At 36.1% G+C, this 18,035-nt stretch overlaps 1 protein-coding gene across 4 annotated transcripts in view; it reads left to right on the forward strand.

The window, feature by feature from the left end:
- The first annotated feature begins 1,110 nt into the window (after positions 1 to 1,110).
- acvr2aa (activin A receptor type 2Aa) overlaps positions 1,111 to 18,035 on the forward strand; it is a 50,327-nt gene continuing 33,402 nt past the window's right edge. For all 4 annotated transcript variants that reach the window (XM_039655386.2, XM_039655387.2, XM_039655388.2 and 1 more), the window contains exon 1: positions 1,111 to 2,281. In XM_039655386.2, the coding sequence (XP_039511320.2) occupies positions 2,227 to 2,281 (55 nt within the window). In that variant the 5' untranslated portion in view covers positions 1,111 to 2,226. The remainder of the gene's footprint in view (positions 2,282 to 18,035) is intronic.

Here is an 18,035-nt window from a genome sequence, read left to right on the forward strand (position 1 = left end):
AACACCAGTAGTTCTTGAATAACACAGAACGTTCCCCTAACGTTCCCGAACGGTCCCATGAGGTTATTTTTTTGGGAACCAAACAAGAACGTTATAGGAACGTTCCATGTAGGTTATTTTTAGGTTCCATTTTTATAACGTAGGGAGAATGTTCCGGGAACGTTCCCTTAACCTTAAGGGAAAGTTCTAGGAACGTTCTGGGAACCAAAAACTAACGTTCCCAGAACGTTCCCAGAACCTAAATTTGTTTGCTGGGCACTAACACTTTTATGACCACATTTAGAGTAAAAAAGACAAAAAGACTGCATGTTAACTAACTGTCAGAGTATAAGTAGACTGTGAGGGTTACGAAAATAATTTGCATGTAGGCCTACTGCAAAATTAGTTAGAGACTGTATCCTTAAAATCTACTAATGCCTTATTTTGATGGTCCCCCATCAAAAGTTCTACTGACTAATAGTTGACCTGTTGCAAAGTTACTTATCATTAGCAGATTGTCTAAAGTGTATTGTAGAAATAAAGTGTTACCATAGTGTCCCGTAAATGTGCATGCATTTAGCCTTCTTTTTCTACTGACTTTTTGGGAGTGATTTGGAAGCATTGCTCTGCTTGAAATGTCAGTTGCTTTGCTTTGGCAACATTTTTAGATTTTATAGCGGGTTCTATGCATAGAGAAAACGCTCTCCTGTAATTGGACTTTAGACTCAAAACCTTAGGCTGTAGTGTTATTATATAAAAATGGTGACAACTTCCCCACGTGAGAACTAGCCTTGGTCTTCCCAATGTCTACCAAGGTGCAACATAAAATAAAAACAGACAATACTGCATTTTTATTCGTCTTTTCATAAAATGGGTTACATCACAGGTACGATAGTAGGCCTATAATACACAACTATTAACATACAGTGAATATTTACTGCCTTCCTTCGCCACTCTACTGCCACACAAACCCCTCATAGAGAGGGCTGGGTTTATGTGAACCCAGCAACCATAATGGTTGGTTTCAATTATTTACATACTCGATTCTGATTGGATAAAAGGCTTGTCAATCGCTACGGTTCTGAGCCTACGTAAAAAATGGGCGGGTAAAGGCAGTGGAAGACAGAAAAAAACAAAAACAATCCGCCCGGGCGTCCATCTTGAATACAGTAAGCCACTGGTGACTGACAGCAACGGAGAGTGAAATCGCGATAAATTGAGTTGCGACTGCTCTAAAAAGTCAACCGACTGCGATCACCGGGAAAATACATATTGAAGGATTACATTTAGTGACGTTATCTGTCAATTCCGTCTCATTTTTGGCGTCATATTCCCGATGAAGTTATTTCGGAGGCTGTAACGTTACATGCTAAGCTTTATTCAGCCGTCGACATGTCTTAGTTTAAAACGAGTGTTTGTTTTAACTATGCACCTTAGCAGTTCTCGAAAAGCTTCGTGAGGTTGGTAATTGCAGGTTTGAGTCATTAACACCCGAAAGGAATGTGGATATAGCGCGTTTGGCCATATTTAAGTCCTTCACTGTCAACTTGAGCTCGCGCGTGCGCTGAATCGTGCGCGTGACCCCATTTATCTATGATCAGTAATTCTACATTTATATATATATATTTAAAAAATAAAAACGCAAAGTAAGCGTGATGTGGAAATATCGTATAGGTATGTTAATTCCATTTTTATCCCCGTAAATATGCATGCATTTAGTGAACTGCCATAGACTTTTCAGGTGGGTGTGAGGCATTGCTCTGCTTGAAATATTAGTTCATTTGTATTAATAACAATATTTTATACATATTTTATGGCGGGTTCTATGCATATATTGTCCTGTTCTGTTCATTGGAAATGGGAGCTGACCCATTTACTGAAAGATCTTATTGAACGGGCTCGTTTATTCTGAGCGCTCGACAGGGCAAGATTGTATAACGTTAGATATTATTCGTAGGAATTTCCTCGTTTTTGACATGGGTTTTCAGGAAAACTGCATGGACAGTCACAGATCACTTTATTTCGAAAAGCTCGTCTGCTTTAAATGAACTGTCACTAGTGGACTCTTTGATGCCGTTTCCCAGTCGCTGAATCTGAGGACTATAATCTACCATTGGATTTGTGCACTGCCATATATCACTGACTCGGTTACATGGATGTGTTTCACTGACTGCTGATCAGTAGTTCGAGGGGAAACTTGAATGCAGAGAGTCTTGGATTTTGTAGGACAAGACAGAAGATTGAAAAATGGGACCTGCAACGAAGCTGGCGTTTGGAGTGTTCCTCATCTCCTGCTCATCAGGTGGGTATTACTATGTTGTAACAACTCTAAATGCAATATGCATGTACAGAGTGTTCGTTTCTATCATGACATGTTTGTGTGTATGTGCCACCGGAGGCTGTTTCTCTTGTTACTCCGCATTGAGATCGAATTCACTGGTTTCTCGTAAAATAGCTACACAACGCCATCTGAATATTATCTGAGCGTGCACTATACAGGAGCAGCGTTTACTGCTAGGATTATGCAGCTTATTTTCTCAGTGACTGGTTTCCAACGTGAAGACCTGTTCAGTAAAGTTTAGACAACACACTCGTGGTGTATTGAACAACTGTATGTTCGTGTAATATTGACCAATAGCGTTGTGCTGGCTGCTGCTCATGCATGCATGCATGTTTTATATGTTGCATGTTAAACCCCCTCTACTGGTAGCTCATATTTTTTTAATTATTCATGGATAAGGATCGTTCAATTTATGCATATTAGTAAATGAGTGGTTTAAAAAGGAATAAAATCATTTGATGAGGCCGGCTAGGCCAAAGGTCATTTGCATGTGAGAACGTTAGATAAGATATGGCTGAAGTTACATGAGCACATTTAATGTGCACCTTTATGGTTATATTTATTCAGAAATATATTTAAGGAATAGCAAGTCAAACGGGGGATGTTTCTATACAGACTGTGTGTTCATCATTTGAATTTTGGTTTTATTGAAAAAAGAGGCACAATCTTTGCCTGTTCTCTGTGTTCCCACTATATCCCTCATTCTGGGTTGCACTTGCCCACACAGCACTGCACTCTTTTGGCTACAGAGACAATTAATCAATACAATGTTACATTTGAGCGCATTGCTTCTGTATTTATATCAGTCTAAAGGCAGAAATATTCATGAGCATCTGGGTAACATAAGAAACTGTATCTTTTGGGTCACATTGCACATGCTCTCTCGGAGGAATCGGTGTAAACTAATGGGACGAGCATACAAACCATTATAGACCTGCTTGTAGTGATACGAGGAACTTTTCACCTGATTGTTGTTTGAATCGTGTTTATGGATTTGTTTTGTATACTTGTGTTACTGAATGCCTATTAGAGTTACTTCAGGATGTTACTGGATGTTTTTGGAGGACCATTCTTGCTACTGTTCAGATACCAATTGAAAAGTTCAATTTTGTGTGCTGCATGTACATTTTCATTTTCACAGAAGTTTTGCCAAGACATGAGTTAATGGCTACTGTACTGAAAGAATCAAGTCTAAGCACTTGCCCAGCTGAATGTAAATTAGGCCTATGCCTTAAAAGCCACAACTCTTAAAATAAATCACAACTGGCAACATCTGACCAAAAGCACACAGAAAAACGGGAAGCTTAAAGAGGAATTTGTGAATTTATTTAAATTGAGATTCTATAGATTTATCAATGCAGAATGACAGAAACAGTGTTTTTCTAATATAGATATATTTTACGAAGTAGGTGCAATGCTGTATTATTTGTTATCGTTTTCAAATGGATTATTTTTTTGTCCGTTTGGCAGGATAACATGAATTGTATGATTTTTTTTTTTCTTTTTTTTTTCAACTTTTATGAGCGATCAGATTAATGTGCTCTGATTAATTTTTTAAACCTACAACCTAAAAGTTGCAATAAGACACATTTGTTGTTGTTGTTACTAATAACAACAATAATAATCATAAAAACAGTTTAACTTTGTGAGTGGTGGTTACAGTGCCTCAGATCTGATGGATGAACTAGGGCTGCCCCCTAATAGTCGACTAAACGTTATTTGACGAGAAGAGGCTTAGTCGACCAAGATTTTATTAGTTGGTTAGTTAGTAACTCCATTTGAAGTGGCGAAGGCACGCAGTCTGTGAGGGACAGATCTTTAATAGCTGGTCCTTGTGGTGATTAGCCTACAGTATGTCGGGCAGGAAATCCAAACATTCACCTATCATCCATCAACCTCAAATATGGCTTATCATTTAAAACATGTAAGTAGTAACAACTTTACTTGACCGCTCGCTCTAAAATAAAATGCACAAAAATGTGGCCCTGCTTGATATATAGCCTGTAACCACTGATGAACTTATTCAGTTCTGATGAGAGAGCAAAAACTTTGAACGTGTAACCTCTGACACATTTGGCAAAAGATCTACCACTAAACCATTAAAGAACTCAAACAAAACTTGCGGATTTATGCATTTATTTACGGGTTGAGCAGAGAGGCTTAATCTCTTTTTCTTTTTCCTAGTCTCTTCCGACCACGTTTTCTTAGCTTTTTCGAGTATCGTATTGTCGAGTATCACATCTTAAATACGCGCAAGTGTCTTCATGCTGCATGCTGTTGTTGATGTGTGTGACGTCGTTGACGTAAAGCATGTTGTGATTCTCGCGAGATTTGTCAGGGGTGCTCCTCTCAAACTTGCATTGCTGGTTTGCATTGCTGGCTGGCATTGACCCCCCCCCCCCCCCCCCCCCCCCATACTACCAGGATGATTCTCCCTACTATGAGTTTGTTTACCACCGAAATTACTTTGAAGCTATTATATTAAGGTGCCTTTTAAAGGTTAAGGATTCCCCCCAGTAGATTCTAATTGAACGTATGCATGGAATCAGTCGACTAATGGCTTAAATGGAAAATCTTTTGATGAGGCAGCCCTAATGGTAACATACTTTAAGTGTGAAATAATGCACTTTATTTTATGATACACATAGCCTACTTCTTGGTTGAACTTTCAAACTTTATTAAGTGGCTTCTGTTTCCTGTATCTGTTTTTTTCTTGTACATATTTACTAGCTATTATAAGTAAATGCCATGGTCAGCTTTTTTTTTCATGGGACCTTTGACGGAATTGAGTTTCTTTCAAGTTTAACATTTAAAGCAAACAAAAAAAGTTTGTGTGACTTCCAGACTGCATCCTTATTTGGCAGTGTGCATTAAAATGTCACATTTATGCACAGCATTATGTACGGTTGTGAGTTTTAGACTAGCTACATACTGACTGGAGTGCAGAATAGAAGTAATGGTGGTTGCTCTTCCACTGTCTTATTCACTGTAATCTGTCAGCATAGCTGTTGTGGATAAGATGGGTTACATTTATTTCCCTTGTATAACCCAAACAGCTTAGCAGGGGTTATTGTTCAGCGACATAACTTCTAAAACAAATCCCCAAAACAAAGATCTTTCAGTGTTGTGGATAACATTAATTTACTTCAGAAATCCTCTTTTTTACAGCCACAACAGAGTTGCTGATGAGCAAATCAATAAATGTGCTTTTGGATACAGTGGCTGGTTTTTGTTGTGAGATTTTCACTCAAAAAGAATGTTCTTCACCATCATCTTCTTACTTGCTTATTTCTTTTTTGTACGTATGTGATGTGTGAACGTACTTGGAGGCTACAAGGCTAGTGTTTGTGTTGGTGCAGAAGAAAATAGTCATAAACTGTTGGTTGCTGTCTTCCTTTTATTTAAATTTTCTTGCAATTTCTGGAATAATGTGTTAACTTAATTTACTCTTTATACATGGTCATTTGTATTAACCCTTTCATACGCAAGTACAGACTGCTCTCATGAAATGGCGTATGTAATGACACGCCAATTCGTATTTCCATTTTTGGTGTGCCATCAACACGCATAATCGCTTTTCAGCGTGTTTATGAACGCCGTTGACTTATCGTTACATTACTGTATAAGTATATGACCTACCTCAACCCTGTCCCTAAACCTACCGTCACAGGGGTTAATACCATTTATGAGTCTTCCCTTACCATCCTAGGAAAAAAAAAAATCGCTCCACAGATATAGATCTACATTTTGCTTCGTTTCGCTCGGACATTTAACGGTGTGTACATTAGGGCTGGGTATTGACACACATTTCACAATTCGATTTCGATTCACAAGCTTGCAATTCGATTCGATTTCGATTCAATATTGATTATTTTGGATATCAGTAACAATACATTTTCTCAAGGAAATCAAATCTCTTAACTAATGCTGCAAACTATGGGAGTCTAGTTGTAGCCTACTAGGCTTCATTAGCCTAATATGAAGGTAATAATTAACTGTTTTGTAGCTAGACAAACACTTAAATTACACTTTTATTTATTTTTATAATAAGAAGATTATATGAAATATAAACATTTAAATGGTGGCTGTCAAAAAAAATTTGCCAGATTTATTCAAATATGCATTAAATATTGAAGAACATTAAGATTATAATGCATATGTAATATGGTGTATATTTAGCAAAATGCTCCTCTCTGGAGTTATTTTTTCTAGCTGACTAACGAGTTTATGTGGGTTTTCTGAGGTAAATATGACGATACATGACATTGATTACAAGCTGTTTAACTGACGTCTTTCCATGGTTGAAACGCTGATTGAGCGAATCAATGTGACATGATATGGATTTCGATAAGTTGTACTCTATTTTTTAACACACTTTCAGATGCTCATTCATGTTTATTTCACACTGTGACTGGTATTATTAAGCCGGAAGAGAGATCAGCGCTGCTGCTTCTCTTGAGCTGTGCCAGAGCGATCTCACGCCACAGCGCCAAAACGTTATATATGTTTTTGAATTTCTAAAGGAAATGGACGTAATTTGAAAATTGAGACTTTTTCATATCAATATATGATTAATTAATCAATAGATTTTTTTTGGATGCACGCAGCCGCGATACAATGATCCATTCATTCAAATGAAACAGGATGACTAATCGATTCTTGAGATTTAAGAATCAATATCGGTTCGTAAAAATGAGAATCGATTAACATTGAGAAATCGATATTTATTACCCATCCCTAGTGTACATACATGCGGAATCACTCAGACATTTAACAGCGTTTACATACACACAAAAGATGACAGTTCGTTTCGGTGTGGACATACACGCGGATAGCTCAAAATGCTTAGATAACACGCCACTTGACTTGAAAGTGCCGTGTATGTTTACACAAAGTCATGATGCCATGTTTACAAGTAAAAGAAAATCTAGTTGAGCCCCCTGCATGAGTTTTTTTTTAAAGGGTTAGTTTACCCAGAAGTGAAAATTCTTTCATTAATTTCACACCGTCCTCTTCGGAACAAATACCTGAACTGTATGAACGCAGTTAGTGGTTCGACTTGTCAAGACTGTCGAAAATATATTGATCTGAAATATAGCTCATTAATTTGGTAACACTTTACAATAAGGTTCATTAGTTAACATTAGTTAATGTATTTACTAACATGCACTAACCATGAGCAATACATTTGTTACGGCATTTGTTAAACTTTGTTAATGTTAGTTCATGAAAATACAGCTGTTCATTGTTTGTTCATGTTAGTTCACGGTGCATTAACTAATGTTAACAAGATTTTAATCAAGTATTAGTGTTGAAAATAACATTAACAAAGATTAACAAATGCTGTATGTGCTATTCATTATTAGTTCATATTAACTAATGTAGTTAACTAATGTTAACTAACGAACCTTATTGTAAAGTGTTACCATTCATTTTAAAGAAATACTTTAGGATTTAGCATTAAGCTTTGTATTTGTAGAAAACCTGTAGTATTTTTTTTTTCAAAGCTAAGCTAGCAGGCTCTTGTTCTGTGAAGAAACCTGAGTAAATTAGTAAGAGAAAGCTGAGTAGTAGGGGTTACTGTCGAAATCGTACAAAATGTCTGGGATTCAGCTTTTGATTTCTGCAGTCGCCTATCACTTGTTTACATGTGCAGCTTTTGTTTCAATCTAACTGAATTAATTCCGATTGGTGAATCTGAATGTAGTGTTTACACGAACGCTAAACAAGTGATCGGCTGATGTGCGTTTTAACATTGCTAAGAAAATAGACCTTTCTCACAACTTCCGTATTTGTGACCGGAAATACGCAATTGTCGTGGTAATCTTCTTCCGCTCCATTCATAACAGACAGCGCCGAAGGCAACTAGTGAGAGTTGTTGCGTACCGATCTTTTTGGTTATTCCCAAAAGCAGCCATACCTGTCGTTTTCATTCCTTCCCTCGTCAGTTCCCTGTCGATGAAGTTCAAAGGAACTGGATTCAGGCAATCTGGCGGGATGTTATTGATCCTGTGATCTTCTGTACTTCTCATGTCACCATTCACTAATAAGCCGTCATTGTTTGTTTATTTTGTATGTTTTGTGTATTTTTGAAGTAACGCTAGTTCATGTTCAACTTTATTAAGATATTTGTATCCAGCGGAATAAGCACATAAAAATATACACCACAATATAAAACAAGATAAATAAGAACACACAACAGTGGGCTACATATAAATTTAAAATATTAATATATACCATTCTGAGTATTTAACAATCTGAGTGTACAAGGGATAAATTAATATTTGTATAATTTTTCTTCATCTTTGATCGCTCTATAGCAACAGCAGTGCAAAAAATTCAGGATAACTGTTAAATAAAACTGACAGACTTCTTTCTGGTATTCACATCAAAATGCAGTTTATTGTAAATAATACTCCCTAAATATGAATAACTTTCCACACACTCCACCTTCTTACCTTTAATGAACGTATATTGGGAAGAATGAGCTTCAGTTCTGAAATCAATTGTCATATCTTTGGTCTTAGATACATCAGCTGCAGACAAGCATCACCACAGCATTTTACAAAGTCATCAACAACTGGACCATGACAAGTTTACATTTTTTTGAAGTTTTGAAGACTCTCTGATCAATTTTCTCCTCCCAGAGTAGGTTTTTCTAATGTGTCGACAGTTGACGGGAACTCCGTTTCCACAACGATTACGTATTTCCGTTTTTTGTGAAAAAGGTCTATTAGGCCTCTTAGGGCAGTAAAGCAAGCAGGTGCATTCTGGGAGTTGTTGTCTTTCATTCACATAAGCCAAAAATACATTTTCAGGCTTTTCTCAGTCTAGAAAGCTTCAAATTCAAAAATAATTACACATTTATTCTGCATAAATGACCCATTTTAAATACACATTCATCTTTCCAGAGGTGAAGGTATTTTTGTCTTTTTATTAATTTAATTAATAAACTAATTCTAAAAATATTGTCAATGCATTAAACTGGTTCTATGCCTTTACTTGTTCAATAAAACTTATTTAAAAATACAAGGTTTAAGACATTTATTTTCCTTTAATCCAGCCCCAAGCGCCCCTCCCAAAAAAGCAAAACAGGCCCCTTAACTAAAAATAATAAACACAAACATGGCAAAAAACTGTATTATATATTGATTGATGAAGTAAAACAATAACATACGATTGAAAAAAAATAATTCAATAAAACTTTAATTCAAGTTTAATTACACAAATACAATTGGGGGCACAGGTTTTGTTATATATAAGGAGGAGGACTTTAGTGAAAATAAATTAAATAAGATTCAAAAACAAGTTTACAATCAAAATCTAAAATCAGAATCGATTTTAATCGATTTGTGAAATTCCAAAAGATTACGACCCCTACTAAACGAGCGGGAAGAAGAGTAGGCCTACGTTTGAGCTGCGCCTCACAGCTCACACACCCATTGCAGCTCTGGTGGATTTGTGGATGAACGCATTATATGAAGTTGCAGACAACTAGTTGTCCAGCGCAGTTTCGTTCATTCAGCGCCGGTTTGTCGAGAATGCGGTCGAGACTCGAGAGTCCTGAATATGTGCAGGTGTCAGTTTAGATTGGAATTGTCACGCTTATAAAAACCAAAATGCTTTATGAACGCATTAGATCTCTGAATTTGTATGTTTTAGTGTGTTTATTGTGCATGATCTGTAGGGTTGGGTATCGAGTATCGATTGGAACCGGGACTAACTTTTCGTTTTTCCCGGAATCGTTCAAAAGTTAAAATTTCGATTCCTAGTTTCGATATTCACAGTGCGCCGAGCAGAAGAAGAAAACGCTGAACAACACCAACGAAGAAGTGTCTACCGGAAGTGGTGGCATAACCGCGCGAGTCGAACATGAGTAGCTTACGTCGGCGGTCCAAAGTGTGGCTTCACTTTACTAAAAATAACAAAATCTTGGCAAAATGCAAAATTTGTGACAAAAGGAGTATTTCCTTCAGAAAGGATTATTTCCTTCAGAAAGACCGTTGGTTAGCAAGGTTAGCTAAACCTTTTTTTGACCCTGCCTCTTAAAAGAATCGGAATCGAGAATTGTTAGGAACCGGAATCGAAACCAGGAATCGGAATCAGATTCGTTCAAATTCAAACGATACCCAACCCAAATGATCTGTTATTAATTGTGATTTAATTATGATCTGATCTATGATGAATTATGAATTATGAGATTTTTCCACCAAAAATAAAAGCCCCATGGTAAATTAAAATGGAAACATGAATCACATACTGTAATTTTACTGCTGTTCTACAATTATAAAGATACAATTATCTTTTAATAATAATAATTATTATTATTATACTTATTCTTCTTATTAAATGGGGTGGTTCAGCTTTTTCTTGTTCTTTTCCCTTTTCTTTGCCTCGTTTTTATCTGCTCAAATATCCTGTTTTACTGTGGGCACACTGTACGTCATTTGTGCATTAATGTACCATTAGGAAAAAAAAAACATACAAAATAAGCAGTTGTTACAACTTCTTCCTTACTGTACTTGACCTTAGCCTTCCTTAGCTGGTTTATCTCCGTAAAGTATCTTTACCCAGATGTAATCAGTGTTCTCGGCTGCACCATGTTTCTTTAATGCCAGTCGGATGGATGTTTTCATCCCAGTATCAAATGTCTGTATGAACCCATGTGCTATGCAGTTTGTTGCACTGTTATAAAATAATTCTCATTTCCCCCATGTCACAGCGCTAATATTCAAAGATGGACTACAAAAGAAGAATGGACTTTCCATTTGCAGGAAGAGAGTTTAAAAATGGAAAGTCTTTCGTTTAAAGTTATTCTTATTGATCCATGCAATCTTGATGATACAAACACATTATAATTTGATCTTTTTTTTCGCCTAAAGTGCTAATGTGTGATTGATAGCTTGACCTTGTGTTGCTTTGCAGTGTATTTTGATCCTCGCCAACTGGACTTCCATGACATAGGCAGGTTGCAGCCACTGTTGCCCAAGATGCAGATGCCTCTGTGAATAATTTACAACCACGGTTGACCACTGCTGACGGAAGGGCTATTTGAAATCAAATGTGCTGCCTTTGTCCTCTAACAGTCTGCTTTGACCCGTGCCATAGTTTTCTTATTTCTCGCTGACAGAAAGTAAATCATGATCGAATAAATATATATCAACCCATCAGTTTCTCACTGTAATAGCACAAGTTTAGGGCTTTTAGCGTTAAAAATCTGCTTGGCCTAAATATTCTAAATGGTTTTTCAAAGGATAGCAGATTAAACCTCTCATCTTTCAACGCGTTTGCAACCCCTAAACAAGATTTCCAAGTGTTTTCAAACATTTCTGTACATGAATTTCACTGTTTGAAATTTCAGTGCGACACAAAGTCTAGTTGTTTTCTGACAGCTAGGCACAGAAAAAAAAGGCTGATCCAGTTTGTTTTTTTGAGTGTGATCGTTCATGTCATATATAGATAGTCCTTTGGTGGTGGAGGGGAATCAAAGCAGATTAAAGCGATTTGCAGCAAAAAGTATGTTAAACATGATTGACAGCTGATTGACTTGAATGTAAAAATTGTAAATTGGCAGATCATTGGTGTCTGGATCTATTTGCTTATTCAGAGTTGTATTGTAATGATGAAAAATAAAGTTTCCTAAGCCTGAAATTCTTGACAAAATAGTTAACATGTCTGTATATATATATATATATATATATATATACTGTATATATATATATATATATATATATATATATACTGTATATATATATATATATATATATATATATATATATATATATACTGTATATATATATATATATATATATATATATACCAGTCAGTCACGTCAAATTACAGGACTGAATAATGCATTTCTATGGACAAAATGCATCTAAAAATAATGGGGGGAATAGAGCGAGCTGTTGAGGGATAGGTGCGTGATCCAAGCTGACAAAATAATATTGAATAATTTCTGAACATTGACTCCTTATTTATTTATCTATTTAGCTATTTGTAGAGTTGTTCCGATTCTGATACTAGTATCGGAAATTACAGAGTTTTGTTTTAAAATGTGCAACAATTCCTCAAATATTTGCTTCATTCTATTAGTATCCGGTTTTGAGCATTTCTTGGAAGGAACTTTAGAGACATGAATGCCAGGAAGTGTGTTTGTAATGGTAAAGTGCAAGGTCTCACGCCTGAGAGGGCTTTTTTCTGAGCTTCTCAATATTAGCACAGCCTAAGATAGATACCCAATCATGCAGCTTCCAGCTAATTTTTTTAAAGCAAATTTATTGTTGTTCTGTTTATTTTAGAGGATTTATAACCGAGGTTCAGCATAATATACAACATTGCATAATTATTTATGCCTTATATTCATAAATTTATAACCAGCTTAGTTCTATAAAGGTTTGTTTTTCCTTTCAAAATGTAATTCATTTGGAATTATTCAGCCTTTAAGATCAATCAGAAGCTAATGCCATCTTCTATGGTATTGGCCAAACTAATGTGCAACTATTAGCATCCCAGATCGAGTGAATGCAGAACATGATTGCTTGATTAATATTCATTTACCCAGCAGCTGCAGTGGTTCTCAAAGTGTTTTGGTCATGCCTATCTTATAGAGAATGTATTGTAAAAGGCCTATACGTAGACATTCCAAAATGCTTATTATAGATATTTAAAATAAATCTACCTATCAAATTCAACCTCATACCAAATGATTACATTTTTGATTGAAGTCGCATGAAGTCGCTTTCATACAGTGCCATTCACTCACCGGGATTGTTCCAGCATGGCCACTGTATGACTTTAAACAAAATCCCCTCGTTTAAAACTCCCTAAATACATAAACATCTACTTTATAACCTTTTATTTCACTTATAAACATCTAAATAATTACAGCTCTGTGGAAATTAATTATGATCTCCACGAGAGAAGTTCTGTGGAAATGCACAGATAACAACAGTTGCTGTGTCAGCCGGTATGTCATAATCTTGAGACCAACAAAATATTTATTAATAATTTTGATGAGATGGACTTTTTTTTTTTTTTTTTTCAGTTGTTGCAAGGGTGGCGTAATACAGAGCAACTCAGGCCACCCTCCTCCACTACTTGGGCCTCGTTTACTCTTGCTATGAAACTGCATCTTAAGTAATTGGATAGCTATCTGATTGTAATTCAATTGTCCTAGACCACATAAAAGCACTTTGTTGTGTTTACATGGACGATTTTATGTGTTTTAAACCAATAAATCTGATTACTCAACTCACTTTTTAATGGCAAACGTAATGAGGCCCCTTGGTGTGTGATGCAGTATGTGAGTACATCTAGTCGCTATGTGTCTTTTCCTGCACACGGGTATGGTAGTTAAGTACTGATGTCTATATCGTTACGCAAGGAACTAATAGGCATGACTGAAAATAAGCATTAATATTCAGTCTGATCACATAGTCTTATAGATCACATTTAGAAAAACAAATAGGAATTCATGATTTAAAATGTGCAGTTTATTTGTTAAAATGGTAGTTTGAAATGGTTCATAATTCTTTCTAATGCTTCATGGACCATTTATTCATTTAGCTGACGCTTTTATCCAAAGCGACTTACAATTGCTATATATGTCAGAGGCCGCACGCCTCTGGAGCAACTAGTGTCTGTCTTGCTCAGGGACACATCGGTGTCTCACAGTGGATTCAAATCCGGGTCTCTCACACCAAAGGCATGTGTCTCATCCACTGCGCTATCACCACCCCTACCAACAGATAAGAATGAAAATTTGATTTGATTACGATTCAGAGGGCTGCGATTCGATGCTAAAGCGATTATCGATTATTGAAATCTTTTTGTGTGTGTGTGTGTGTGTGTGTGTGACTATAAATACTTTGCTTTAAAAGTACAAAGCAATGACCCATAAAGAATTAATATACAATATATTTTGTTATCATTGCAAAGAACAAACTGCAAATAAATGTGTGTCTGTACTAGCAGCATACTTTTAGTAAATTAATAATAAAACAACGACCGGTAGCCTACAGCCGATTGTTTTTCCTCCTCTGGGTGGAAACATGTCATTTTATATATATGGCTTCATCATGTTTCCGAAATATTTAGTTTTATTCTACAAAGCTTACAAATAGTGTGGCCCTTGTCCAGCTCCTTTCCCTCTTCAACTTCATAGAAGCCAAAATATTTCCACACATTATCTTTTAACGAGGAGGGTGTTTAGATTTTGAGCCGTCTGTGTGCACGCCAATGAGGGACCGTCTGCACTTCCGCGCTTCAGAGTTCCGTCTTTTGCGTTTCTTCAATATTAAGTTTTTATATTTTATAGAAATGATTTTTAAATTGATTTTTGACATTTGTGAATCGATTCAGAATCGTCCACATAGGGCTGCACGATTATGACAAAAATCATAATTGTCGATTATTGCCCTGAAATTATAATTGCGATTATTAATTAAGATTATCACAATTTACATTGAATTTTGTTTTGAACAACTTTATGCCATTGTTCGAAGAAACTGCATGCAAATTTTTATATCAAAATAAAATGTCTGAAAACTCCTGAAACTTTCAATGCTTTTCTACAAGTAACTTTAAGTGCTTTTAACGTTTTAAATGCTTTTCTACAAGTAACTTCAAGTAACACCAAGTAACTTTTCCTCTTCGGTCGCCCTACTGGTTGGAAACGAAATTGTCCATTGCCGCTATCGTAAATAATTTAGCCTACCGTCGCACGCACACTCGCTGTTTATCCAGCACCGGCTTTAGAATGAACGATGTCCACAGACAAGGTAGAGTATGTTACATGATTTCATGAAAGGATGATGTATTGCGACATCAGAAACAAAAAAACAACAACGAAATAATGACTATTGTAGTGCTTGATGTAAAGCAGTCGAATTTTGTAGTTCTTTTTTTGGTCGGGTTCCTACCCGAACCCCGAAGTTAGTGCTAGTAAAAGTGATACAGACCCCGTCAGGCGACGGCAGAAGTGCCTTTCACCCTGTTACGACCTGATGAACCACTGATAAGATTTTGGAAACATTATTTTAAGTAAACAATGCTAGATAGTGTTGCTTTAATGCTAATTATAATTATAATGTTACACTAACTAAAATTGAAACAATGGGGAAAAAACCCTTAAGATAAACTGTAAAAAAAAAAAAAAACATTTTAAGCACACAGAATAATGTAAGTGGACTTTTTATAATTGTGCCATTGAACGATTACATAATTGTGGCATCCATAATTGTAATCGCCATTACAAATTCGATTAATTGTGCAGCCCTACGTCCACATTCACATCACAATGCATCTAAGAATCGTTTTTTCCTCCACCCCTATTACATGTCCTGTGGAATTGATTAGAATAGGTTAAAACCACCCTGTAAACTTGCACTCGATCGGCCCAAAGTCCACCATCCGACCAGCATCCGACCAGGAGGTCTTTACATGTTACTGTCTTTTTTTTTTTTATTACAACTGTGATAATTGTCTGATTACAAGCAGACTATTAGGGTCCATGTCCAGTTAATAGTAAAGTCAGTGTGCGGTCTCGCTCTCAGTGAGATTAATTTGTCACAGCATAAAAAGTTTAAACCAGAAACATTTTTATGTACAATACAGTAATGTTTTACATTATGCAACGTCAATTATCAAATTTGTGACTTTGATCTTGTGAACCTTTGTCTGGATGATCAGATGTTGTTCTTTCATTGAAAGACAATATGCTCTTTGGATCTTCCCAAATCATTTCTCTGTTCAATTTCAAAATATTATGCTGCTTATGTAATATATTTGTAATAAGGAAAAAAACAAACAAATATTATTTTGTTACACTTTAGATTGGGGTCCTATTACTATTAACTATGACTTTCATCTCAAACTACTGCTTATTACTAGTTAGTAAGGTAGTTAAGTTTAGGTATTTGGCAGGATTAAGGATGTAGGCTGGAACATGGTTATATAGAATAAAGCAAATATGTGCTTTATACAAAAAAAGCAAACACCCATTGCTATAACAACATCAGCACTGCTTTTCCTGAGGCTTCCTACACCGTTAACTAAACTGACGTCGATTGCGAGAGTTTGAAGATGAAACATTAACCCTCTGGGGTCTGAGGTGTTTTTTGGGGTCTTGGAGGTGTTTTGACATGCTCTGACATTTGTGCTTTTTTCTGATACTTGTGACATTTTCATGGCTAAAGTCTAATAACACTGTATTCAGCAGCACAAACTCAAAAAATAAAAAACGCTTTAGCCAACCTTTACATTCTAGAGAACAGGCCAGGTCTTCTTGACATGATGCTGTCCAGTATCCACAGGAGGTTCAAGTTTTCCCTGGTGTATGTGAGTGCAATAAGTGGGCGGGCAATATGCTAATGTAGCCTATCGTCTTGATGTTACACGACGAAGCGGCCTATGATTAATTTTATTGATTCAGATTCAATAGTGTTTGAGACTCACTGTATGTCATGTCCATGTACTGAGCTCTTGTTATTTAACTATGCCAAAATAAATCCAATTTCACATTCTAGGGCACCTTTAAATATGACAGAGATGGAAAATGCAAGCTTGAGAAGCATCAAACATGCCATCAGCAGACCACTTCTTCTACTAGTCAAAACCTTTCAAAAGACGTTGAAGCTTGTTTTTAATGCACAGGCAAAGTGTTGGTCATCAAGTTGTGTACGAAACCACTATACATGATCCATTATTATTAACATTGTGTCATGTGGTCTTTTCACTCATACCGTTGGCTGTCACTGGCCGTGTTTTTAAGCTTCTTCCACCAGCCCCATACAGTGCACTCTCCCATTTTACCTTGTGTAACCCTGCTGACTCAGAGGAGTCTGTGTATCCCAGCGTCTCATATTAAAAACCGAGAGCAGCTCAGCTGAGGGGCAAGGGCTGTTGTCAGGAAGAGCAGTCGTAGAATATAGGTCAAATATTTATTTAGCCATCTACTTGTTAGTGGAGAGGGCAGGTGAGTAATTCCCTTATGTCTCCCTTTTTTGTAATTTGTTTTTAATCCTAACAGATGCTCAAGGCAATGGAGCAATCCTTTTGTCATTTAGGATGAGTAAATGTTATTTGTCCTCTGTTAATCATTGTGCGTCTTGTGCACCATCATTCTTCTCTGCCTTGATGTGAATGTGACAGTAATTCCTGAAGATTTCCTCCTAATCCCAATAATGGTAACTTGTGTCTCTGGAACAAATCCTGAGGATTTATCCCCACTGAATGGCAATTAGCAGATTAATTCCCACCACAAAAAAATTAACTCCAATGTTTCCTTCAGAATATGTCTTTGTAGTGTAATAAACTGTAACAATACCTATTTTTCCCAACACATTATTACTGATTTTTGGTCATTAAAATTCTTTTCATTAAAACAAAACCTGTTGCAGATATGTTTCACTATACATTGTCATATTAACAACCAGTGAGCTTTCTGTGATTTTGCATGTATTCACATAAAATGTAATGCTATTGTTCAAAATAAAGTTTGAGGAGGGTTTTTTTTTTCCCTTTATGCTCTTCTCTCACCAAGGCTGTATTTACTTAACCAATAAACAGTAAAAACAGTAATATTATGAAATTGTATTACACTTTAAAATAAATGTTTTATATTGTAATACATTTTAAAATGTCATTTATTCTTGTGGTGGCAAAGCTGAATTTTAAGCATCAATATCTTCAGTGTCTCGCATCTCAAGGTCCT

This window comes from Pimephales promelas, chromosome 7 (genome assembly GCF_988280905.1).
Source record: "Pimephales promelas chromosome 7, fPimPro1.hap1.1, whole genome shotgun sequence".
Classification (NCBI taxonomy): Eukaryota; Metazoa; Chordata; class Actinopteri; order Cypriniformes; family Leuciscidae; genus Pimephales; species Pimephales promelas.